General features: G+C 37.9%; 1 protein-coding gene across 3 annotated transcripts in view; it reads left to right on the top strand.

Annotated features, from left to right (window-relative positions):
• The window catches only part of Rgl (Ral guanine nucleotide dissociation stimulator-like), a 292275-nt gene that overhangs the window by 154523 nt on the left and 111521 nt on the right, over window positions 1–26231 (top strand). For all 3 annotated transcript variants that reach the window (XM_090389533.1, XM_090389534.1, XM_090389532.1), the window contains 2 exons: window positions 7349–7433; window positions 25892–25978. In XM_090389533.1, coding sequence (XP_090245659.1) covers window positions 7349–7433; window positions 25892–25978 — 172 coding nt within the window. The remainder of the gene's footprint in view (window positions 1–7348; window positions 7434–25891; window positions 25979–26231) is intronic.

The following is a 26231-nucleotide window of genomic DNA, read 5'->3' as shown; positions in this document are numbered from 1 at the left end:
CCAATACCTCTTACTCACACTGTCTGTTTTCTTGGCCTGATGCTAGATAGGAAACTAAACTTTCAAGCACATGTGACCTACCTTAGGACCATCTGCTTGAAGAAATTGAATATCCTCTGGTTTGTGTCATCTATGTCATGGGATGCTGATCGACATACCCTGATCCATCTTTATCGAGCTCTCATCAGGTCCGGTGTAGACTATGGCTCCCCAGTGTATGACTCTGCTAGGAAAACTATTTTACAGCGATTGAACACGATCCAGCACAGTGCTCTGAGAGTTTCTCTAGGTGCTTTCAGAACCTCCCCAGTTCAGAGCCTGTACATTGAACCTTTCTTAAATCTTTGGAGGAAAACATTTCTTTTGATGTATGCCGCAAAAATCTGCAGTCGAAGATATAAGGGAGGTCCGTAGCCCACGAACCTCCCTTACATCTTTGGAGGAAAACATTGCTTTTGATGTATGCCGCAAAAATCCGCAGTCTTCCCTCTCACCCGAATTGGAGAAGTCTGTACAATACTGAATGGGAGTCATTTTTCAACAGTAAACCAAATGAAAACAAACTTGCTGCACTTAGACTTAAAGAACTAATTCAATCGTGGAATATAGAAATCGACATGACACCGCCTGATCCACCGTGGGCAAATATTCCTGCAATTTATGACGACTATTTCCAACAGTGGGGAAGAATACCTTGTCTCCCTTCAATATCGCACAGTTACATGAAACTGTTTCTAATTCACAGGCCTGTAAGATCTATACAGATAGATCAAAAACTGAGACCCAAGTAGGCGCTGCGGCAATCTTCCCGTCATTCACTACTTCTGTCTCATTACCTGTAGAATGCAGTATCTTCACTGCTGAGCTTTATGCTATTAACTTGGCTGTAGATCACAGTACTCAACTTCTAATTTCGTCTGCCTTAATATACACTGACTCACTCAGTGCTGTCTCTGTCATAAATAGTAATACCACCTCCTCTCACCCTGTTATCAAACAAATCCATTCTAAATGACTTGTGTGTGTAATGAGTCAAACCAAACTGTGACATTCTGCTGGATACCAGGGCATTCTGGTATAGCAGGAAATGAAAGAGCAGATCTTGCAGCCAAACAACCAGATACCTCTATTTTACAGAATGGTCAAGTTCCGTATTCCGATTTCAAACATATCATCCGTAAAGCATGTTACAATAGCTGGTCACTGATTTGGAGAGGTTATCCAGGAAACACACTATACCAAATAAAACCAGAACCAAAGCTGTGGCTCTCCAGTTTCCAGAAAAATAGATGAGAAGAAACAATTTTAGGAAGGCTTAGGATTGGGTGTACTCACCTCACTCACCTGACAGCGCTCCCCAGTGCACATCATGCCAAATTGTACTGACCATTCGCCATTTCCTAGTGGACTGTCCCTCTTTCAAACCATCCGCTTAGACACTTTAATTCAATTTCTAATATGCAGTCATCAATAAATTTAACGCAGATTCTGGGAGATGATCTAATAAAAAGGAACTATTTACTTTTCTAAATCGGATAGAAATATATCATAAAATATAGTTGTTTCATATTCACCATTCGAAAGACACAATATGGCCCCAGCAGCCTATGTGTTGTTAAACTCAACAAGAACAACTCTATTTGCGACACTCTTGACATTACAGTTATAACTAAGTTTTCGTATCCAAATCAGACGGTCGCTTCGCTCCCCTCTAACTTGTGTCACACAAATCTAAATTATATATTTTTATATTTTTTTTTAGTGGGGGAAAACCCCCACATCTTCTAATAATCAAAAGATGCACAAAAATTATATTATATTATTTTATTATCTAAAAGCAAATTAACAACAAAACCATCATTTATATATTTGATTATAAACGTTTCTTGTCCAATTTTATTGTTTTTTTTTTTATTCGTTTTCTTTTAATACAAAGAGATTTTTAGCTGCCTTCACTACCACTGTGAGTGTAGTACCACCCAGTTGATACGTTACTCTGGGGTTACTGCTACCCATATGCAGTACTTTCCATTTGTCAATGTTAAACTTCAGTTGCCACTTCTCAGCCCATCTGCTCAACTTTTCCAGATCCTGTTGCAGTAGCGTACTGTCATTAACAACCCTACTAACCTTCGTATCATCTGCAAACTTAGACATTAACTCTGATATATCTTCATAAATATCATTGATAAATACAGAAAACAACATATGGGCCCAACATCGAACCCCGGGGGACTCCACTAATAACATTACTCCATAAAGAGCAGTGTCCATTGATAACCACTCTTTCTCCCACTCAACCATCCTTTTATCCATTGTGCAACTTGCCCTTAATGCCATACTGCTCCAATTTTGTATGGCGCCTCCGTAGCCAGGTGGGAAGGAGCAGCAGTGCACAGCACACGCTTCTTGATTAGACCGGGGTTCGAGCCTGTCACCACCAAATACGGAGGATGCGGAAAGGTTAAGGAATGACCACCACATATCCCGGAGCAATATGGCCTTAGTTGCTAACGCTCCTAAAAACCAACCAAACCAAAAAAAAAGCTCCAATTTGTACAGTAGTCTTCTATGTGACACAGTATCAAAAGTTTTCCTAAAATCCATTTTCCTGATATCAAAATTATTTTTTGCATCCATTTCCTTTGTGACCACATCATAGTATCCAGCCAGATTTGTCAGGCAAGACTTCCCCTTAACAAACCCATGCTGTGTCTGAACTATAGCTGTAGCCTTGTCTAGATGATTCTGCATCGCTTCCTTAACCAGTGACTGCATTATTTTCCCTGGAACAGAAGTTAAACTAACAGGTCTGTAATGACTTGTCACCCATTGATCCCTCTTTGTGAATTGGATACACATTTGCACACCTGCAGTCCATGGGGACCTCCCTTGAGTCCAAGGAAGCTCTCATAATTATGGCTAAGGGTTTGCTTACTTCCTTTGCTGCCTCCTTTAATATAACTGGATAGATCCCATCCGCCTCAGGTGCCTTTTTTATGTTCAATTCCAACAATTTCTCTTCCACTTTTCTCTCATTTATTACAAAATCATTAGCTCTTTGCCAGAGTCCGATATGCTTCTGGCTCTCCACTTCCCTACAGACTTCCATCGATGGTACAATTGAACTGTCAATGTCAAGTGGAGCAATCTGATTCATCCCTTTCTTTCTAGAGTTTACATAAGTAAAGAAATCTTTACTGTTTTCATTAGCATTAGCATTAGTAGAGGCATTTGATGCAAGAAAGCAAGCTTATGCAGCATCAGCCAAAAAAAAAAAAAAAAAAAAAAAAACACTTCCACTTCACCCCTCTGTTCGTTCAAAATACCTGTCCAGCTGAGCCTTTAAACTTATTTAGGCTATCAACTTCCACGACAAGGGATGGAAGTCTGTTCCACCAACCAACCACTCTCTGGCTAAAGGCAAATTTCTGCACGTCTATCCTACATCTGTCTTTCCGCCGACCGGGCTAGCCGAGTGGGTAAAGTACCTGCCCGGCAACCCAAAGGTCGCGGGTTCGATTCCCGCCTCGGGCTTGGATCAAAGTACTGCAAAAACCTTGGGAGGTGCAATATGGCCACAGAAGCCAATGCGCCAACAACTACCAAATCAAAAAAAAAAATCTGTCTTTCCTCAATTTGAATTTATGCCCTCTCAGGTGATTATTCTGAGCGAGAGGAAGAATCCCATCAGCATTGAGCATGCTCAAACCATTCAATGCTTTATACACCTCTATCAGATCACCTCGCTGGTGCCTAGTCTCCAGACACTGTAATTTGCAAAACTTAAGCCTTTCTTCGTAAGAGCACCCACCCCTTTGTTCCATTCACTAATCTTGTTGCCCTTCTCTGTATTCGTTCCAGCATCTCTACATCCTTCTTAAAATGAAGCCTCCAGACCTGTATACAGTACTCTAGGTGTGGCCTGACCATTGCCTTATACAAGGGAATAATCACCTCCTTATCCCTGCTAGAAAAATTCCTATATATCCTTAATATTCCTATATAAAATATATATATAATATATTTTTTATATTATTTATATATTATTTATATATTTATATTATTTATTATTATTTATATTATTATTATTTTTATTTATTTTTATTATTATATTATATTTATATTATATTATATTATATATTATATAATATATAATATAATATATATTATATATATATTATATTATATTTATTATTATTTATATTATTATTATTTTTATTTATTTTTATTATTATATTATATTTATATTATATTATATTATATAATATAATATATATTATTTATATTATTTATATATTATATTATTTTATATATTTATATATTATTTATATATGAAATATATATAAAATATATATATTCCTATATATATATTTTCCTTTGCATTGTTTGCCAAGATTTCTCGTAATCTGCCTTTGCTTGCCTAATGTCCTTTGTGACTTGATTGCAGACTATCTTATATCTACCATAGGCATCTGTCTCCTGATAATGTATATGCTTTCCATGCATTTTTCTTCTCTATCATGAGTCTCATTAGGTCACCTGACATCCAATTCCATTAATCTACCTTGAACTGTATTTCTTAGTTGGTATGAAAAGCCTAGTAGCTTTCAAGATTAATTCCTTGAATGCTTCCCATTTAGAATTTGTTGGTAACATTATCAGTTGGTCCCACTGTATAGAATTTAAAAAAAAACTCTGAGACCACTGTAGTCATTTTTATGAAAGCAAAAACCCTTCCCTTTACCCCTAATGGTAGTTACATCTTTATGTAAATCCCACATCAGTACACTGTGATTACTGCCACCTAGTGGTTCCTTCATCTGCAGATTCTTAATGCATGAAGAATGACTGCTGATAATCAGATCAAGAGTATTATTCCCTCTGGTTGCCTCTTGAACATGCTACTGTAGAAAACAGTCATTTAATAACTCCACAAAAGTCTTTCTAGTGTGTGACTGACCAATTTGCAAGTTCCAGTCTATATCTTGGAAGTTAAAATCTCCCATTACAGTCATACCTCGGTTAATGTTACCTCTGATAACGAAGCTTCGATATAATGAAGTCCGCAATTTCAAGCCCCATTTAACATAAAAAATATTCCGATTTAAAGCCAACGCCCGACAATCATCCGATTGGTGACTGGCGGCGACTCGTTATGTACTCCCGAGTGCTCCCAAGCTGCGGGTGTGTCTGTTATAACAGTTTTGCGCATCATTCGCCTAATTTAGTTGTTGTTTACACTTCATAGGGTGTGTTTCAGTGTGATGCATTGCAACAATCCGTATCTGTCAGTTTTCCTGGTATGCCAGATCGTGATTTTTAACTGTCCTCCATTTCCTTTACATGATTGACTTTGTTTCAGTGTGGCGCATTGCAATAATCGACGTAGGTTCTTTGATAGCATTACATAACATAGATTTTGTAAATTTTGATAGAAATATTTTTGTTTTAGTTAAAATGTCAGAATCAAAGAAAAGAAAAGCAATTTCTTTGGAAACTAAACAAAATATCTTACGTGTTGAAAGCGGTGAAAGAAAATCCGATGTGGCACATTCTTTAGGATTAGTGCAATCAACTTTAACAACCATACTAAATCAATCAGAAAAAATAAAACAGTCTGCTCAGAATTGTACAGATGTTACAGCGGCAAAATTAACTCGTTTAAGGAATCCAATTTTATAAAAAATGGAGAAAATGTTAAGTTTGTGGATAGATGATATGTCACAACGTCATATGCCTTTAAGTCAAATGGTGATTCAAGAAAAAGCATTATTTTTGTCTAATCACCTGAAATCTAAACAAACAGAAGAAATTATGGAAACCTTTGGGGCTTCTCGTCGTTGGTTCGAGAAATTTAAAAAACGCCCTCAAATTCTGCCCTCAAAAGATGATACCTGCTCTACAGCATCAACTTTTGCCCCTGGCAGATATACCCTGGTCCTATTCCACCTATCCTTTTTGCATAATATATTTTCCCATCTCCCTGACAATAGTCATCAACAATAACTAGCTCCTGTGGGACCAGTGCATTCTGCCCTGAAATTGCCGCTGTGTTGCCTGATGATCAAGTGCAAGCTCTGCATTGATATGGACAGCTGAGAGCTTGCTGGGTACACTAATTTAAGTCCTTCAAGGGCATTTACTCCGTTCTTCAAGTTCTCACAAAGGTACATAACAACGCTCATTTGATGCCTAACTTCTTCAAACTCCTTACATCGAGCACACAAAGATATCCCCTTTGGCAATACCATGTCCCGTTTCAGAAAGTCTGCAAACATTTCACAAGTTGCACATTTTTTTAAGCTGTGATGTGTTGGAGAATCACCCCCTTCGGTTCACCCCCGAGCCACAGCACTCCTGCTACTTTGTATGCGTTGCTTTGCTGCTCTAATGTGGGGCATTATTTCTGATTATGATTTAATTACGTAACAATGAAAATTAATAAGATCAATAAATTTAATTGATTAATTTACTATACAATACTATACTAAGCTAATGCAGTAATACATATTCCGCTATATAGTTTTGTGTTATACCTTAGTTCATATCAATTATATCAAGTTTTAGATATATTCTATGTTAAATTAGTTATATCCCTAGCGAAATATAAAAGATATATGCCCAAAAGATGATTAAAACCTTCAAAATACTTAATTTATTAAAATGAAAACCCTACTATTCTTCTGCGCTACTGGTCACGCTATGATATTTCTGCCAAAACTCCGATACGATAGCAGTACAAGTAGTAAGTTGTAACTTACAAAGTCACTAGCTAAATTTAAAAAATAAGCTAACAAATGCTACTAAGCCTATTTAATCAATTTGTAAACAAATTAATACATTAACTAATCAAAAATACCATAAAATGCAAAAGATATATGCCCAAAAGGTGATTAAAACCTTCAAAATACTTATTTATTACAATTTAAACCCTTCTTATTTTGTATTGTATTGTAGCACTACTGGTTACTCTACAATATTCCTGCCAAAACACATGCATGATAGCAATATGAGTAGCAAGTTGTAACTTAAATCACTAGCTAAGTTTAAAAAATAAGGTAACGAATGCTACTAAGCCTATTTAATCTATTTGTAAAACACAAATTAATACGTTGACTAATCAAAAATACGATAAAATTTCAAGGAACACATATCCATTTGCAGCAGCTACAGAAGTCTTCATCTTCACCAAGTGCAGTCTGAGTGATATTGTGGTGCAACGTTTTAGTAAACAGTTTTTACTGATGTCTACTTCTTAGATTTCTATTTTTGTTCTAGAGAAGCATGATTTATCCAATAAACTTCATAAAATGTTCCAATTAAATATAACATTTTTATTTTACAGAGAAAAAATTGAGGTGTTTTCAGAACTTGCAAGGATATTCTCTGAAGAAAACAATCAAATGAATTGTCGTGAACTTCTAATTAAGGTATGCATATTTTAATAGTGATGTTAAATGTTTTTTCACCCCTATCCATAAAGATTTAATTGTTTGGTGCATTTAAATTTAATAATATTTTTATATTATTGAAAAATAACATTGACAGATGGTTGTTGATAACATTATCCCATAAATTCTGCTGACATTATGCAAATTTATACAAATATGGGTGTCATTGATTGAAATTTGGGAGTACAGGAATCATTTCGTTATACAGAGATTTCTTTTAACGAGTATCAATCCGATATCTATATATCAGAATACTTTTAAAAGAACCAATGCAGTATATTATAAAATACTTTGGTGATTTACTGAACAAAAATGCTGAAGACTTCATCCAAGAAGAGTAAAAATTTACATACTATTTCTATTATTGAATAGAAAAGCTTGTGGAAATTATCAAATGTGAAAGGCAGTTGGTATAGATGAAAGATAGGCCTGAAATGCTGAAGTAAAGTCTTCAGCAAAACCATCCAGAAGTATTAGCATTAATAGAGGCATATGATGCAAGAAAGCAAGCTTATGGAACATCAGCCAAAAAAAAAAAAAAAAAAACTCTCCCATTTCACCCCTCCATTTGTTCCAAATGCCTGTCCAGCTCAGCCTTAAATTTATTTAGGCTATCAAGTTCCACAGCAAAAGATGGAAGTCTATTCCACCAATCGACTATCCGCTGGCAAAAGGCAAATTTCCACACATCTATTCTAAAACTATCTTTTCCTCAATTTGAATCTATGTCCCCTCAGGTTCTTAATCTGAGCAAGAGGAAGAATCCCATCAGTATTCAGCTTGCTCAACCCATTCAAGGCCTTATACACCTCAATCAGATCACCTCGCAGGTGCCTACTCTCCAGGCTGCAATTTGCAGAACTTAAACCTTTCTTGATAAGAGCGCCCTTTTGTTCCCCTCACAAATCTTGTTGCCCTTCTTTGTACTCGTTCTAGCAACTCTACATTCTTCCTAAAATTGAGGCCTCCAGACCTATACACAGTACTATAGTTGTGACCTGACCATTGCGTTGTATAACAGGATAATCACATCCCTTTCGCTGCTAGAAAAATTCCTATATATCATTGACAAGACTCCGTGACCTGCCCTGGCAGCCCTTCTGCACTGCTCAGCGAACTTCATATTTGACTGCACAATTACCCTAGGTCTTTTTCACTTTTCACTTCCCTGAGTGTAATAAACACAGTTGGTAGAATTCTCTTTGGTTATTGCTACCCATATGCAGTACTTTGTATTTGTCAATGTTAAACTTCAGTTGCCACTTCTCAGCCCATTTGCCCAACTTATCTAGATCCAGTTGGAGTAGGCATACTGTATTTACTGTCGTTAACAAACCTGCCAACCTTTGTGTCATCTGCAAACTTGGACATTAAACCTGATATACCTTCATCAATATCATTGATAAATATACAAAACAACAATGGGCCCAACACCGACCCTGGGGAACTAATAACATTTGTCCATGAAGAGGAGAGTCCATTGATTACCACTCTCTGTTGTCTCCCACTCAACTATCCCTTTATCCATTGTAGCAACTTACCCTTAATGCCACATCTCTCCAATTTGTACAGCAGTCTTCCATGTGCAACAGTATCAAAAGCTTTCCCGAAATCCAAGTATATGATATCAAAATTATTTTGGCATTCAGTTCCTTTGTGACCACATCATACTATCCAATCAAATTGGTCAGACAAGACTTCTCTATAACAAACCCATGCTATGTCAACTATTACTGCAATCTTGTGTAGATGATCCTGCAATGCTTCTTTAACCAGTGACTCCATTATTTTCCCCAGAACACAAGTTTAACTAACAGGTCTGTAGTTACTTGTGTTGCCTTTTGAACCTCCTTTGTGAATTGGTGATACATTTGCACACCTGCAGTCCATGGGGACCTCCCCCGAGTCCAAGGAAGCTCTCATAATTATGTCTAAGGGTTTGCTTACTTCCTTTGCTGCCTCCTTTAATATAACTGGATAGATCCCATCCACCCCAGGTGCCTTTTTTATGTTTAACTTCAACAATTTCTCTTACACTCTGCTCTCAGTTATTACAAAATCACTTAGCTTCCTGTTAGAGTTTGATAAAGTTCTGGCGCTCCCCTCGTTGAATAACTCCTCATGTGTGAATGTAGATGCAAAATACTTATTCAGTTTATCAGCTACCTGAGCATGATCATCAATAGTCAACCCATCTATGTTAAGTGGTTCAATCTGATTCATCCCTTTCCTTCTAGAGTTTACATAAGTAAAGAACTCTTTGCTGTTTTTCTTTGCATCCTTTGCCAAGGATTTCTCGTAATCTGCCTTCGACTTTTGTTACATACACGACTATAAACTAGCGACTATAAACTAGTCTGCGACTTTTGTTACAGACTAGTTTATAGCTGCCATAGGTTTCTCTGTCACCTGATACTTTATATGCATCCCATACATTTTTCTTCTCTGCCATGAGTTTCATTAGTTCATCTGTCATCTATTTAGGCCTAAACCTTGAACAGTATTTCTTAGTTGGAATGAAAAGCCTAGCAGCCTCCAAAATTAAGTTTCTGAAGGCTTCCCATTTAGAATTCAACTTTATTAACATCGTCAGTTGATCCCACTGTACAGAATTTAAAAACTGTCTGAGATCCCTGGAGTCACCTTTACGAAAGCAATAGCCCTTTCTATAGGAGGTAATTCCCACATCATATAAGACATTATTCTGATTTACTGGCCCACTCTATTTCTCTGCACAATTGCTCATTATACTCATCAGATTCATTAGGCCTATAACACATACACCTACTCTCATTTTTCCTTTCCCAGTGCTTATGTCACACCAAATAGACTCAACATTGCATTGTCCACCAACATGAATTTGATGACTTCCTTTGATTTTACGTGTTTCTTAACTAACAGCATAACCCCTCCTCCCTTCCTGTCCTGTCTATCCTTTCTGTACACATTGTACTCCCCAAATTCCAATTTTGAACTGCTTATATCTGTGTGAAACCATGTCTCTGATATCTCAACAATATCTGCCTTTGATGTTTTGACCAGCACCTCAAATTCATTTACTAAACTCCTAGCATTGGTGTACACACAATTATACATGCACCTGTTCTTATTCTTAGCTACCTTAACACAGCCCACGTATTTACTTGTTCCACTATGACTCCCAGCAGTCTCTGGTATCCCCAGCACCTTGCTTTCCAGGCAGTGGCTCATTCTGATAGAATGAGCAGCAGCTCACTTTTGCCTCTGCCTGCGGCCACTGTTAACCTTTTAATCTGTGTATCCCCCCAAGTGATTTTGTTGAAGGACAAAGTTCCAAAAGGTTGGAGCAGAGTCAACATATAAAAAGGGAAATAAAACTAAATGTGGAAATTACAGATGAATTTCTATCCTTACAATATCAGGTAAAATCTGTGTAATATAGAGAAAGATAATTATCAATTAATGTAATAATATTATTAACAACGTGACTGGTTTTCACTTTCGTAATGTAAGGATTCCCTGCTGCAATAATTTTGTTACTTGAATTAAAAAATTCACAGTAGAACCTCATAAATCTAGAAGTCTTGGGACTTAGCCCTTTCCAGATTTTCAAAACCAAATATTATATTGCTCTTAGTGAATTGCACAGATTCACAACTACTGTAGAAAGATTACACACAAATTAACATTTGCCACTATTCTGTTATAATGTATTGCTGACATTGAGAAAGTTTCCCATCATCATATTGTGAATCTTAGGTAAAAATAAATAAAATATGATACAGATGGTTTCTTGATAAATTCCATCCATCGTAAACTCTGTAATGTGTGCATTTCATTGGAAAGCAGCCAAATCATGGCTGACAGCTCTCATTCAAACTGTACATCATATAAACTTGAAGGGTGAGCACCTTTATTTTATTTTTAACTTATGATTTAGAATGTGTTGCTTGGGAAACTTTCCCAAGATGAGTGATATGCTAGCCCACATTTTAGAAATGCCCACACAACAAATTTAGTTACCTACCAATTTCCGATATCACATTCCACACAGTGAGTTTAGTGAGAGATACAAAGGGTACTAGGAAAGTTTTGCAATATGACGCAACAATGAATCACAGGAAGCTGCATGTTGAGACATGTTCATACGTGCATAGTAGCCGCCGCGCCAAGTCGATGGGCTCAGTTATTCATTAGTAGTGAGAGTGTAAAGTGCTTGCGATGGCATCGTGGTCACGAAATGAGATAAGGACACTTTTGCGGTATAATTTCGTGCGTGGTTTAACCATAGACCAGTGCTTAGAAGAAATGACTCTTGCACTAGATGATGATTGTCCACATCGTACAACGATATTCAGGTGGTATAGAGAATTCCAAAGGGGAAATTTCACTCTGGAGGATTCTGAGAGACCGGGAAGGCCACGAACGTCAGTTACGGAGGAAAACGTTACTGCTGTGAGGAAAATGCTTGACGAAAACAGGCGAGTGACCTACCAACAGATAGAGGATACTTTGGGCCTAAATGCACCAGCAATTCGTTCAATTCTGCAAGATCATTTGCACGTGAAGAAACTTTGTTCTCTCTGGGTGCCGCATCAACTGACTGAAGAGCAGATGACACGACGTGTGACTTGGTGCCGGGAGATGTTAAAAAAGTTTGATAAGGGACAATCTCGGTATGTGAACAACATCGTGACAGGTGACGAGACTTGGCTGTATTATTACGATCTGCCGACCAAGGCTCAAAACAAAGTTTGGGTCTTTGATGATGACGACACACCCGTAATTGTCAGAAAATCCCGATCTGTAAAGAAGAAAATGATAGCTGTATTTTTCAAATCGAGTGGAATTGTGGAACGTGTCGTTTTGGACACGCAGAAGACAGTCACAGCTAAGTGGTATACTGAACAATGCCTGCCTAAAGTCATTGGATCTATGAAGAACCTGCGGCCAAAGTCAAGAATGGACACCTGGTACCTCCATCACGATAATGCTCCAGGTCACCGCGCCAAAGCCAGCACCGAATATTTGACCACGACAGGACTGAAACTTCTCGAGCACCCTCCCTACAGTCCAGACCTTGCTCCCTGTGACTTTGCACTGTTCCCGCATGTGAAAATGAAGCTAAAAGGGAGGCGGTTTTCCAGTGATGAGGACCTTCTACGGGCTTGGGACAACGAGTGTGCTTTACTCCCTAGTGAAACTTGGCAGAACTGGTTTAAAGATTGGTTTCGGAGGATGGAGAGGTGTATTGAATGTAGAGGAAATTACTTTGAAAAAATTAAATAAACAAAGCTGTATTGCAAAACTTTCCTAGTACCCTTTGTATATCAAAGAATTTGATTATTGATAAACCATTCATTCATAGCTTTACCAGTTTCATAAAGTAGGAAATACAAAGGGTACTAGGAAAGTTTTGCAATACAGCTTTGTTTATTTAATTTTTTCAAAGTAATTTCCTCTACATTCAATACACCTCTCCATCCTCCGAAACCAATCTTTAAACCAGTTCTGCCAAGTTTCACTAGGGAGTAAAGCACACTCGTTGTCCCAAGCCCGTAGAAGGTCCTCATCACTGGAAAACCGCCTCCCTTTTAGCTTCATTTTCACATGCGGGAACAGTGCAAAGTCGCAGGGAGCAAGGTCTGGACTGTAGGGAGGGTGCTCGAGAAGTTTCAGTCCTGTCGTGGTCAAATATTCGGTGCAGGCTTTGGCGCGGTGAGTTTGGAGCATTATCGTGATGGAGGTACCAGGTGTCCATTCTTGACTTTGGCCGCAGGTTCTTCATAGATCCAATGACTTTAGGCAGGCATTGTTCAGTATACCACTTAGCTGTGACTGTCTTCTGCGTGTCCAAAACGACACATTCCACAATTCCACTCGATTTGAAAAATACAGCTATCATTTTCTTCTTTACAGATCAGGATTTTCTGACAATTACGGGTGTGTCGTCATCATCAAAGACCCAAACTTTGTTTTGAGCCTTGGTCGGCAGATCGTAATAGTACAGCCAAGTCTCGTCACCTGTCACGATGTTGTTCACATACCGAGATTGTCCCTTATCAAACTTTTTTAACATCTCCCGGCACCAAGTCACACGTCGTGTCATCTGCTCTTCAGTCAGTTGATGCGGCACCCAGAGAGAACAAAGTTTCTTCACGTGCAAATGATCTTGCAGAATCGAACGAATTGCTGGTGCATTTAGGCCCAAAGTATCCTCTATCTGTTGGTAGGTCACTCGCCTGTTTTCGTCAAGCATTTTCCTCACAGCAGTAACGTTTTCCTCCGTAACTGACGTTCGTGGCCTTCCCGGTCTCTCAGAATCCTCCAGAGTGAAATTTCCCCTTTGGAATTCTCTATACCACCTGAATATCGTTGTACGATGTGGACAATCATCATCTAGTGCAAGAGTCATTTCTTCTAAGCACTGGTCTATGGTTAAACCACGCACGAAATTATACTGCAAAAGTGTCCTTATCTCATTTCGTGACCACGATGCCATCGCAAGCACTTTACACTCTCACTACTAATGAATAACTGAGCCCATCGACTTGGCGCGGCGGCTACTATGCACGTATGAACATGTCTCAACGTGCAGCAACAAGCAGCTTCCTGTGATTCATTGTTGCGTCATATTGCAAAACTTTCCTAGTACCCTTTGTACTGCTTCAGGAATTTGTGGTAAAGTTAACCACGATCATATTGCTGAAACAAACTTAAATGTTATTTGTCATTGGAATACCATAGATTTTTTGCGAGAGAGAGAGAGAGTGAGAGAGATAGAGATAGTTCTGCAAGCTTGGTGTAAGAGTTTTTGATTGCTGTGCAGTCGAGCTACATAGGACAGAATTTGGGATTTTTGAATTCAAACTTATGAGGTTCTACTGCATTTCATTCCTTACTTCTGTAATAGGACTTGCATTAATTTTTTTTTATAGAACAGCTGAAATCTGAATGAAAAGACAGGTCTTTTCAAAGGCATTTATACCACAAATTGTGATACTACCACTATCATGAGTTTCCTGAATGCTAAACTACAAATAAATAGCATTTCTCTAAAGCAGTAGTATAATGCTGCTCATTCGTAATATGGTCGTCAAACATGTTCAACAACCTTGCAAATGACAGGGTTAAATACATTAAATATGAGTTTCAAGCTTATTCCAATGCATCTCCTCTGCCCCTATCCTCTTTCTACACTCTCTTCTCCTTTATGCAAGCGCCTCCGTAGCCAGGTGGGAAGGAGCAGCAGTGCATAGCACACGCTTCTTGATTAGACCGGGGTTCGAGCCCGTCACCACCAAATACGGAGGATGCGGAAAGGTCAGGGAATGACCACCGCATATCCCGGAGCAATATGGCCTTAGTTGCTAATGCTCCTAAAAACCAAATAAACAAACAACAACAAACAACCTTTATGAAAAGTCATTTTTTATGCTTATTTTGGAGTATTTTCATATGGTGCCCACTGTAAGTGGCACATTATAGCCATGTGAGATAAAATTACTTCTGTAATTTCAACTTGTGAGAGTAGAAAGTGGTAAATATTTTCTGCAAAAGGTATCAGATCAATCCTTGGTGGGCTCGTGAACTTGTGGAATATTGAGTTCTATATTAATCAGGTCATAAAACATGCATCAGTTTTCTTGAATAGCCCACTAGATATACTGATTTACAGAGGGGGGAAGGGCATATACTCTTCTAGCACATAATTGCCCACTTTCAAACTATGACAGACCATTAAATTTTCTAGCATTAACAAATGTTGAATAAGTTGCACGGTAGTAAATGTTATCAACAATGATTCAGCTTGTCTTTTATTGTACTGGTATGGAAAAAATCTCGTTCTCTTATTTCATTGTCCACAGAGTATAAATTGTATATAATGGAGGAAATAAATATTACACTAAGCTAGAGCAATAGATAGACCCATGAAAATGACTTCTCTTCAAGAAAGGCTTACTGGTTTTGAATTACTAGAAGTCATCAAACCTGGTTAGAACTGAAGAAGGATTAGTGTATTACACGCATCACATGCACACACATGTACACTGAGTGATCACTGAATTATGACCACTTACCTAATACCCTGTTGGCCACCATTCACATAGATAGCAGCCCTTTTCACCTAGGCATTGACCCCATTGATAGCCATACTACCTGCAAGGCTTTCCACAGTGTCCGAATAGATAATGGTTGTGTCCATAAGCCCCACTTCATTTCAAAACATCCCACTGATGTTCAATTGGATTCAGGTCAGGCAAATTTAGAGCTCAATCAAGATATCTTCACTGTGCCCACTTCACCTCCCACTCATGTGCAGTGTGGGCCTGATTATATGGTGCATTATTGTCTTGGAAGATCCTGTGTCTGCCAGGGAAAATATGTAGCATGGCAGGATGCATATGGTCTACAAAGAGCTGCCAGTAGACCCCACTGGTGAAATGTTGATCCATATGCCTCAGGGGTCCTAGTTCTTGTCAACAAAACAAGCCCCATATTAATCTACCACTGCCACCTGTTTGGATAGTAGGCACTATTCATGATGGTCCGTGGACTCTTGTTGCCAACATGAAGGTGCACATTGGTGTGTTGTACCAGGTATTTGAACTCATCTGATCAGCACACTCATTTCAAGTCCTCCAGCTCCAGTATCCAACTAGCACTTTGTTGACACCTCAGCATTTACCATCGATGATAATCAGCAAAAAGGAGAGGATGTTTCTTGGGTTATCTACTGTGGAACTCCCATCTATCTGAGTGTGCAGCACATCATAATTTGGAACATTGTTCTTGCAATCCCCATATTGCGATGTAAACTTTAGCACATTGATTTGCCATTGAGCCTGTATGTGCTGTATTCTTTGCCCATCATGAATGTTCACTTGCATAATCCTTTACAGTTCTTTCAGTAGGAGGTAGTTTGGCCCATTCAACACTATTCTTTGTAATGGGCCATGAGCATCAGACATGACATGCTGTTTCCGATATGGAAGCACACAATGCATAAATTCCCACAATCACGCCTTTTGGAAACTCCATGGTATTTTTACTATGTCCCATAACTGTACTTTATCACTTTGACTTGCATGATCAGATGAAATTACCACTGCTCTAGTGTATGAAGCTCTTCTGTTTTTTTATACTGTGAGCTATGCAGCATGGTCCTTAATGGATGTGGTAATCATAATTCAGTGGTGTGTGAACTGAAAATATTATGAAGAAGAGTAAAAATAAAGCATTAAAGAAGCAGAGAGATGACTATTATTTGTTCCTTGCTTTGTCCTATTTTTTTTTTTTTTGTGGTTGATTTACTATATCATATTTGTGATATTTTTACACTCTTTTTGGCCTTGGTGCTGTCAGGTGATGCCAGTTTAATTTATCTTTTACTGGTTATAACTTTGTCTATATTCACCTGATATTTTCATAATTTTTTAGATACATATTCCTATCACTTTCCTTCCTTTTCTACTTCTGCCCTTATTTATTTTGTTTGTTTCTTCTCTCTTTTTCCCCCCTTTTTTTTCCATATTGCCTCTGTATTGCTTATTGTGTGTGTATGGCCTGAAAATATCCCACGAATAAATTGTGAAAATCATTTGCTTAATTTCATTATTTGTTTTTAAAAATCAGAGAAGGTATTGAGCATTCAGCATATTAACCCAGCTGTGGTGGTTGAGTCACCTGTCAGGTAATCCTTGAAAATAATGATCACATGTTAACTGTTAATTAATGATTAAAAATCTTAAATTTTTTTTATATCTTTCTAAATAATGAATTGTGAGAACCTGTCAGGTCACCTGTTACTGTTCCTTTTGCAACTTTTAGTGTGCTGGTAATCTAACAGATGATTCACAACAAAGTTTCAAATAGTTTCAGGTTAATTGTTTATATTTTTATACTGTCCCATTAGTTCAATACTAGTCTTACTGTAGTTGTTTTTGAAAGATTTTTTTATTGTTTTCATGTAGTAAAGATGAGAGCATGAAACCTAGTATTCTTGCAAGTTGTTCTCTACTCTGCAGGAAGCAACACCATAATTTAAAATTTTTGCATTCTGAAGTTGGCCAAATTTGAAATAAATTTTGAAAAAATTTGAGAATCAAAGTGAATAGTGGTATATAATAAATGTATAAATTTTTAATTTATTAAAAGTATTTGTGCACACACACTAAGTAGAAATTAATAACTACTCTCTGTCTTCTTCCACTTAACCATCCTTTTATCTATAGCAGTAACTTGCCCTTAATACCATATTGCTCCAGTTTGTACAGCAGTATTTTATTTGCAACAGTATGGGATACACTTAAATATAAAGGGTGCAAGAATATTTGCTGATGCTATCGAGGCAGTGTTAGGTGGATCGGAAAACTGCTAGCTTGGGGGGAGACAAAGACCAATAGATTGACAGTAGCCACTGGCAGAGGTGAAGGAGATTCATGCACTGCTTCTATTGGAATGAGCAGAAGCCTGAAAAACAAGATGCATGATATTTCAGAGACTGCTGGGAGCCATTGCGGTACAAGTAAACACATGGGTTGTGTTAGGGTAGCTAAGAATAGAAACAGGTGCAGGTATACTTGCGTGTACACCAATTATAGGAGTTTAGTAAATAAATTTGATGAATTTGAGGTATTGCTCAAAACATCAAAGGCAGATATTGTTGGGATATCAGAGACGTGGTGTCACACAGATGTAAGGGATGCAGAACTGGAATTTGGGGAGTACAACGTCTACAGAAAGGATAGACAGGATAGGAAGGGGGGAGGGGTTATGCTATTAGTTAAGAAACACATAAAATCCAAGGAAGTGAAGCCAGTCGACATCGCTGGACAGTGCAGTGTTGAGTCAGTTTGGTGTGACATAAGCATTGGGAGATCAAAATTGAGAGTAGGAGTGTGCTATAGGCCTAATGACTCTGATGAGTATAATAAGAAACTGTACAGGGAAATAGAGTGGGCCAGTAAATCAGAGAGTCTTATAATGGGAGATTTTAATTTCCCAGATATTGACTGGAATTTGGGGGCTGTTCACTCACACACTAGCAGGGCTTTTGTGGATTTATTGGATGATTGTATTCTACATCAGCATGTTCGGGAGGCAACTAGAGGGAGTAATACTCTTGATTTGATTATCAGCAGTGATTCTTCATGCATTAAGAATCTGCAGATAAATGAACCACTAGGTGGCAGTGATCACAGTGTGCTGAAGTGGGATTTACTCAAAGAGGTAACTACCATTAGGGGTAAAGGGAAGGGTTATTGCTTCCGTAAAGGCGACTACGATGGACTGAGACAGTATTTAAATTCTATACAGTGGGACCAATTGATGATGTTACCAACAGCAAATTCAAAATGGGAAGCATTCAAAGAACTTATCTTGGAAGCTACTAGGCTTTACATACCAACTAAGAAATATTGTTCAAGGTTTAGGCCAAAATGGATGTCAGATGAACTAATGAGGCATATGGCAGAGAAGAAAAATGCATGGGATACTTACAAATTAACACATGACACAGAAGCCTATGATAGATACAAGTTGATATGCAACCAAGTTACAAAGGAGGTTAGGTAGGCGAAGGCAGATTACGAGAAATCCTTGGCAAGGGATGCAAAGAAAAACAGCAAAGAGTTCTTTACTTATGTAAACTCTAGAAGGAAGGGGATGAATCAGATTGGTCCACTTGATATTGATGGGTCAACTGTTGATGATCCTGCTCAGGTAGCTAACAAACTAAATGAATATTTTGCATCGACATTCACACATGAGGAGTTATTCAGCGAGGGGAATGCCAGAGGTGTATTCAACTCTAGCAGTAAGCTACAGAATCTTGAAATAACTGGGAGTAAAGTGGAGGAGAAATTGTTGAAGATAAACACAAGAAAGGCACCCGGGGTGGATGAGATCTATCCAGTTATATTAAAGGAGGCAGCAAAGGAAGTAAGCAAACCCTTAGCCATAATTATGAGAGCTTCCTTGGACTCAGGGGAGGTACCCATAGACTGGAAATGTGCAAATGTGACCCCAATTCACAAAGGAGGATCAAAGGCTGACACAAGTAATTATAGACCTGTGAGCTTAACTTCTGTTCCATGAAAATCGATGGAGGCACTGGTTAAAGAAGCACTGCAGGATCATTTAGACAAGACTTCAGTTATAGCTCGGACACAGCATGGTTTTGTTAAGGGGAAGTCTTGCCTGACCAATTTGATTGGATACTATGATGCAGTTACAAAAGAACTGGATGCAGGGAATAGCTTTGATATTATATACTTGGATCTTAGAAAGGCTTTTGATACTGTTGCACATGGAAGACTGCTACACAAATTGGAGCAGTGTGACATTGGAGGCAAATTGCTGCTATAGATAAAGGGGTGGTTGCGGGGGAGAAGACAGAGTGATAATCAATGGACACTGCTCATCGTGGACTAATGTTATTAGTGGAGTCCCTCAGGGCTCAGTGTTGGGTCCATTATTGTTTTCTGTATTTATAAATGATATTGATGATGGTATATCAAGCTTAATGTCCAAGTTTGCACACGATACAAAGGTTGGCAGGGTTGTCAAGGACACTACTGACACTATGCTGCTGCAACAGGATCTGGAAAGGTTGAGCAAATGAAGTTTAACATTGACAAATGTAAAGTACTACACATGGGAAACAGCAACCCCAGAGCAACGTATCAACTCTGTGGTACTACACTGACAGTGGCAGAGAATGAAAGGGACTTGGGGGTGGTTGTGCAGGCAGATATGAAGTTCTCTGAGCAGTGCAGACGGGCTGCAAGAGTAGCTCATGGAGTATTGTCAATGATATACAGGAATTTTTCCAGCAGGGATAGGGAGGTGATTATTCCCTTGTATAAGGCAATGGTCAGGCCACACCTAGGGTACTGTATACAGGTCTGGAGGCCTCATTTCAAGAAGGATGTAGAGCTGCTGGAACGAGTACAGAGAAGGGCAACAAGATTAGTGAATGGAACAAAGGGGTGCTCTTACGAAGAAAGGCTTAAGTTTTGCAAATTACAGTGTCTGGAGAATAGGCACCAGCGAGGTGATCTGATAGTGGTGTATAAAGCCTTGAATGGTTTGAGCATGCTCAATGCTGATGGGATTCTTCCTCTAGCTCAGAATAATCACCTGAGAGGGCATAAATTCAAATTGAGGAAAGACAGATGTAGGATAGACGTGCGGAAATTTGCCTTTAGCCAGCGGGTGGTTGGTTGGTGGAACAGACTTCCATCCCTTGTCGTGGAGGTTGATAGCCTAAATAAGTTTAAGGCTCAGCTGGACAGGTATTTTGAACGAACAGAGGGGTGAAGTGGGAGTGGTTTTTTTTTTTTTTTTGGCTGATGCTGCATAAGCTTGCTTTCTTGCATCAAATGCCTCTACTAATGCTAATGCTAATGTATCAAAAGCCTTCCTGAAATCCAAATATATGATATTAAAATTATATTTTGCATCCAGTTCCTTGGTCACTGCATCATAGTAAGCATCATCAAATCCATGCTGTGATTGCAGTGTAATTGCATGCCTGTCCAGATGGTCCTGCATTACTTCTTTAACCAGTGATTCCATTATTTTTTCTGGAACAGACATTAAGCTAACAATGTAATTGTAGTTACATTGACTTGTAATTACCCATGTTGCCTTTTGATCCCCGTTTATGAACAGGGGATATATTTGCACATCTCCAGTTCTTTGGGACTTCCCTTGAATCCAAGGTTGCTCTCATAATTATGGCTAAGGGTTTGCTTATCCATAATGCTTTGCTGCCTCCTTTAATATAATTGGATAGATTCCAACCTCTGCTAAGGTGCCTTTTTTTGTTTAACTTCACCAATGTTTCTTCCACTTTCCTCTGAGTTATTACAAAATTGTATAGCTTCCTGTTAGAGTTTGATAAACTTTTGGCATCCCCTTCCCTAAAGAATTCTTTATGTGTGAATGTAGATGCAAAATTCCTATTCGATTTGTCTGCAACCTTAGCAGGATCATCAACAGCGAAACCATTGATAGCCAGTGGACCAATTTGATTCACCCCCTTACTTCTAGTGTTTACATAAGTAAAGAAGTCTTTGCATTCTTTGTCAGAGACTTCTCATCTGTTATGGCTCTCCTAATCTCCTCTGTAACTTGATTACAGGCTAATTAATATCTACCATAGACTTCTGTATCACCTGATAATTTATTTGCATCCATGCACTTTTCTTCTCTGCTATTTGTCTCAATAGTTACATACTATATTCTATAGTACAGGAGATTTGAGACTTGTACAGCATGAGTACCGTGTTACCATCCTCAACAAGGTAAATGTTGGAAGTGATCACAGAATGGTAAGATGCACACTTGATATAGATGTAAGAAAAGAAAGGGAAAAAAACTGACTCGAGTAAATAATACGAAGGTCTTTGAGATAAGAGGAGAAAAAGCAGTATGTACTGGAACTTAAGAAGCCGACCGGGCTAGCCGAGTGGGTAAAGTACCTGCCCGGCAACCCAAAGGTCGCGGGTTCGATTCCCGCCTCGGGCTTGGATCAAAGCACTGCAAAAACCTTGGGAGGTGCAATATGGCCACAGAAGCCGATGCGCCAACAACTACCAAATCAAAAATCAAACTGGAACTTAAGAACAAGTTGAGCTGCAGATGGCTCAGGACCAAGATAAGCAGAAAAATAGCCAAAAAATCTTCTTCACAGCTGCCATTATTTTGAATCAAACAAACAAATACATGAGTTGTGATGTGCCCGAAACATCAGTCGACTCATCAAGAGCCAGCGAAAAAGGTACACAGCTTTCAATTCTACCTAATAATTCATTGAATATTACACTGACATTTTATGAACTTGATTTGAAACTATATCATTACTCAAAGGAATATTTTTGGCAGATCTAATCAAGGTAGCTCTCTATTTTTCTGGTAAGATGCTGGCAAGCACTTCTAATGATGACATTACATGATTTTTTATTATTTCACCACTAGTGTAAAGCAATGAATTCTTTGCAATTATATTTGATAAAATAAACGAAACTTCATTTGCTAACACTTTAATACTATTAGCTTGACCTAAATTAAAATTTTTTTTCTATCTGTTAAATTTATTTTTTTTTCTTCTTGAAGTTTAGCTTTTCTAATATTACTAAATTTGGGAAAAGCTTCATGAAAATTCCAATGGCATGTTTGGTAATGTCTTTCACAATTTGACTTGCGATAGCCAGCCAAACACGTCTGACATAATAAACAAATTACACCAGTTCCGCTACTATTATCTATTTACCAAATAATCATATTCCCAAGAGGACTGAAATACATACTTTTTAATTTTTGTTTCTTTGCATTCGAAATGTGTAGGTCTAAATCAGATGACTGCGAAGGTAGTGTTAATGCATCATTTTTTTCCTCATTATGTATGTTTCAGTTTCATTTTAAAAACTTATCCATTTTGAAAGGGTTTAGTAACTTTATTTAAATCTGTTAAAAGAAAATGCATTTAAGCATTTGCACACAAAATCAAAAGATTTCTTACTATAAAAACTTTCATCACCTTTAAAGTCAGCAGTATATATATATATGCGGTACCTATTGCAACAATGCAGCTGAGCATAACTTGGTAGAAACCTGTTAAAACCAGAAACTGAGAATTGCATGAGGCAGTATCGGTCTGTAGCAACACTATGGCAACAATGATCATACTCTCAACAAAGTATTTTGTAAAAATTTTTCTTACTAAATTGAATATTTCCAAGAGAAACATTGATAACAGTGTGTTTTAACTATCAAGTTTGCATCATGAATGCAGTGGAGGCAAAACATCTTATAAAGCCATTTTTGTTTTTCTATCCAAGAAGATTGGAGAGTATCTCTTACAGAAAATTACATTTTTTATTATTATGAGCCTATTATGTAGCCTTAATTAATAAGTGCATTTACCGAGGTTCTTGATAGGACGAAGGTAAGTCTATATGGTGGTCGCTTGCATGTTTTCTATTGAAGTCACATTCTGTGTCTGCTGTAGACTACCAAATTCTATGACATTATTATATGATCCTATACTACTTAGTAGAATTTGAGGCGTTGGGTAAAAATAGCATTTCTAGCAAAGATTGGCATGGATTTTTGCAGAATATTCAGAAAGTTAAGAAATAGAAAGCACCTTTTATAAATACAAAAATTTATATATAAATTTTTTAGCTTAAGTGAAGGTGCTCGCGATCACCCATGTTAGGATTGGTTGCAAGAAAAATTTATTTTTTAAAGAGCACAGTGGTGCTCGCGAGCACCAGGTAAAGAACCCCTGATCTAAACACTAGAAGGAAGGGTAAAAATCTTATTGTTCCACTTGCCATCGATGATGTAACTGTTGTTGATCCTGCTCAGGTTACTTACAAACTGAATAAGTATTTTATATTAGCATTCACACATGAGGAATTGTTTAGGGAAGTGGTTGCCAGAAGTTTATGAAACTCTACCACATAAATAATTTTGTAATAACTGAGAGGAAAGTGGAAGAGAAACTGTTAAGGTTAAACATAAGAATGGCACCTGAAATTTATGGAATCTATCCAATTATATTAATGGAGGCAGCAAATGAGGGAAGCAAACCCTTAGCCATAATTATCTACATCATTCGATTCAGTGGTCCCTGTGGACTGGAGATGTGCAGATATATCCCCAATTCACAACAGGGGATCAAAGATGATATGAGTAATTACAGACCTGTTAGCTTAACTTCAGTTCCAAGCAAAATAATGGAGTTACTAGTTAAAGAAGTGATGCAGGACCAAGACAGGAGTGCAGTTATACTTCCGAAGCAGCGCAGGTTCGTCAACACAAGATCTTGTCTCACAAATTTGAACAGTAATGGAACAGTAACAATATGAGGTCTTGTCTGACTAATTTGGATACTATGATGTAGTAACAAAGGAACTGGATGTAAAAATAATTTTAATATGTTATACTTGGATTTCAGGAAAGCTTTTGATACTGTTGCACATAAAAGAGTGCTGTACAAATTGGAGCAGTGTGGCATTAAAAAAAATGTTCTTGTTTATACTCTGGCACAAAAGGGCCTATAAATTGAGTGATGTGTAAAGAATGCTTAATAGCATCTTCAAAAGGTTCTTAAAGGATGGAGGGAATACCGTACAACAGACTTACTTTGTAATTCAATTAATGGTTAAGTTACTGCTATGGATAAAGGGATGGTTGAGTGGTAGAAGACAGTAGTTATCAGTGGACACTGCTCTTTGTGGACTAATATTATTAGTGACATCCCACAAGGTATAGTGTTGGGCCCATTGTTGTTTTCCATAGTTATTAATGATATTGATGAAGGTATATCGGCTTAATGTCTAAGTTTGTAGATTATACAAAGGTTGGTTAGTGATCGTAATGAAGGTATGCTTCTGCAGCAAGATTTAGAAAAATTAGGCCGCTGGGCTGAGAAATGGCAATTGAAGTTTTAACATTGACAAATGCAAGGTACTGCATATGGGTAGCACTAATTCCACAGTAACATTCCAACTGTATGCTGTTATACTAAAGGTAGTGGAAAATGAAAAGGTTGTGGGGGGGGGGCTAATTGTGCATTCAAGTATGAAGTTCTCTGAGCAGCGCAGACAGACCGCCACGACAGCTAATGGGGATTTGTCATTGATATACAGGAATTTTGCTAGCAGGGATAAGAAGTTGATTATACCATTGTATATAAGGCAATGGTCAAGCCACATCCTTCAGTACTATGTACAGGTCTGGTAGCCTCATTTTTAGAAAGAATGTAGAGGCTGCAAGAAAAGGTACTGGAAAGGGCAACAAGACTGGTGAGGGAAACAGAGGGTTGCTCTTACCAAGAAAGGCTTCGCTTCTTGTAAACTGCGGTGTCTGGAGACTAGGCACCTGCATGGGGATCTGATCGAGGTGTTTAAGGCTTTGAATGGCTTGAGCAAACTCAGTTCTGATGGGATTCTTCCTCTTGCTCAGACTGTGCACATGAGGGGACATCAATTCAAATTGAGGAAGGATGGTTGCAGAATAGAGATGTGGAAGTTTGCTTTCATTCAACTGATGGTTGATTGCTGCACAGACAAATGTTCCATCTGTTGTTGTGGAAGTGGATAGTTTGAATAAATTCAAGGAAGAACTAGACACTATTGGAGGGAATGGATGGGTGAAAAGTGATTTTTTTTTTTTTTTTGGCTGATCCTGTATATGCTTGATTTTGCATCATTTGCTACTAGTAAAGTAATACTAAATAAGTTTGGTTTGTTTTTGCTGAGTATTTATTTGAAAATGCTCCTACAAAACTGTTCAACCACTGGGTATACTGCTCTAAAACCGGGCTTGTCAATCCCTGAGGGTGCTGGATTTTAAAGCATTTACTGTACTTAACTTTTTTTTAAAGTTTGCTTTTAAATGTCATGAAAATGTGTTCACATAAAATTATGTTGCTTTATTAGGAAGGATCTGCGAAATTTGCTGACACAGTAGGAGAATCTGATCGACACCTTCAGAAAGCATTTCAGAAACAGATGTCTGGTAATGTGGTAAGTTATTTTGATGTTGACTTCATTGTAAATTAGTCTTATTTAATATACGAACAAATGTTTCAGTGTAAATGTTAAAATTATAGCTCAGTAATGAACAAGATAATTTAAAAATATATATAGTTAAACTTCCTATGTTTCTGTGTTGTTATTATTATTATTATTATTAGTAGTAGTAGTAGTAGTAATAATAGTAGTAGTAGTAGTGGCAAATGATGCACGAAAGCAAGGTGTGCATTAGCAAAAAAAGGAG

Source organism: Mastigoproctus giganteus, chromosome 2, assembly GCF_048544385.1.
Source record: "Mastigoproctus giganteus isolate SK-2022 chromosome 2, ASM4854438v1, whole genome shotgun sequence".
Classification (NCBI taxonomy): Eukaryota; Metazoa; Arthropoda; class Arachnida; order Uropygi; family Thelyphonidae; genus Mastigoproctus; species Mastigoproctus giganteus.
The sequence above is the reverse complement of the archived record's forward strand: the minus strand, read 5'-3'. Positions and strand labels throughout refer to the sequence as shown.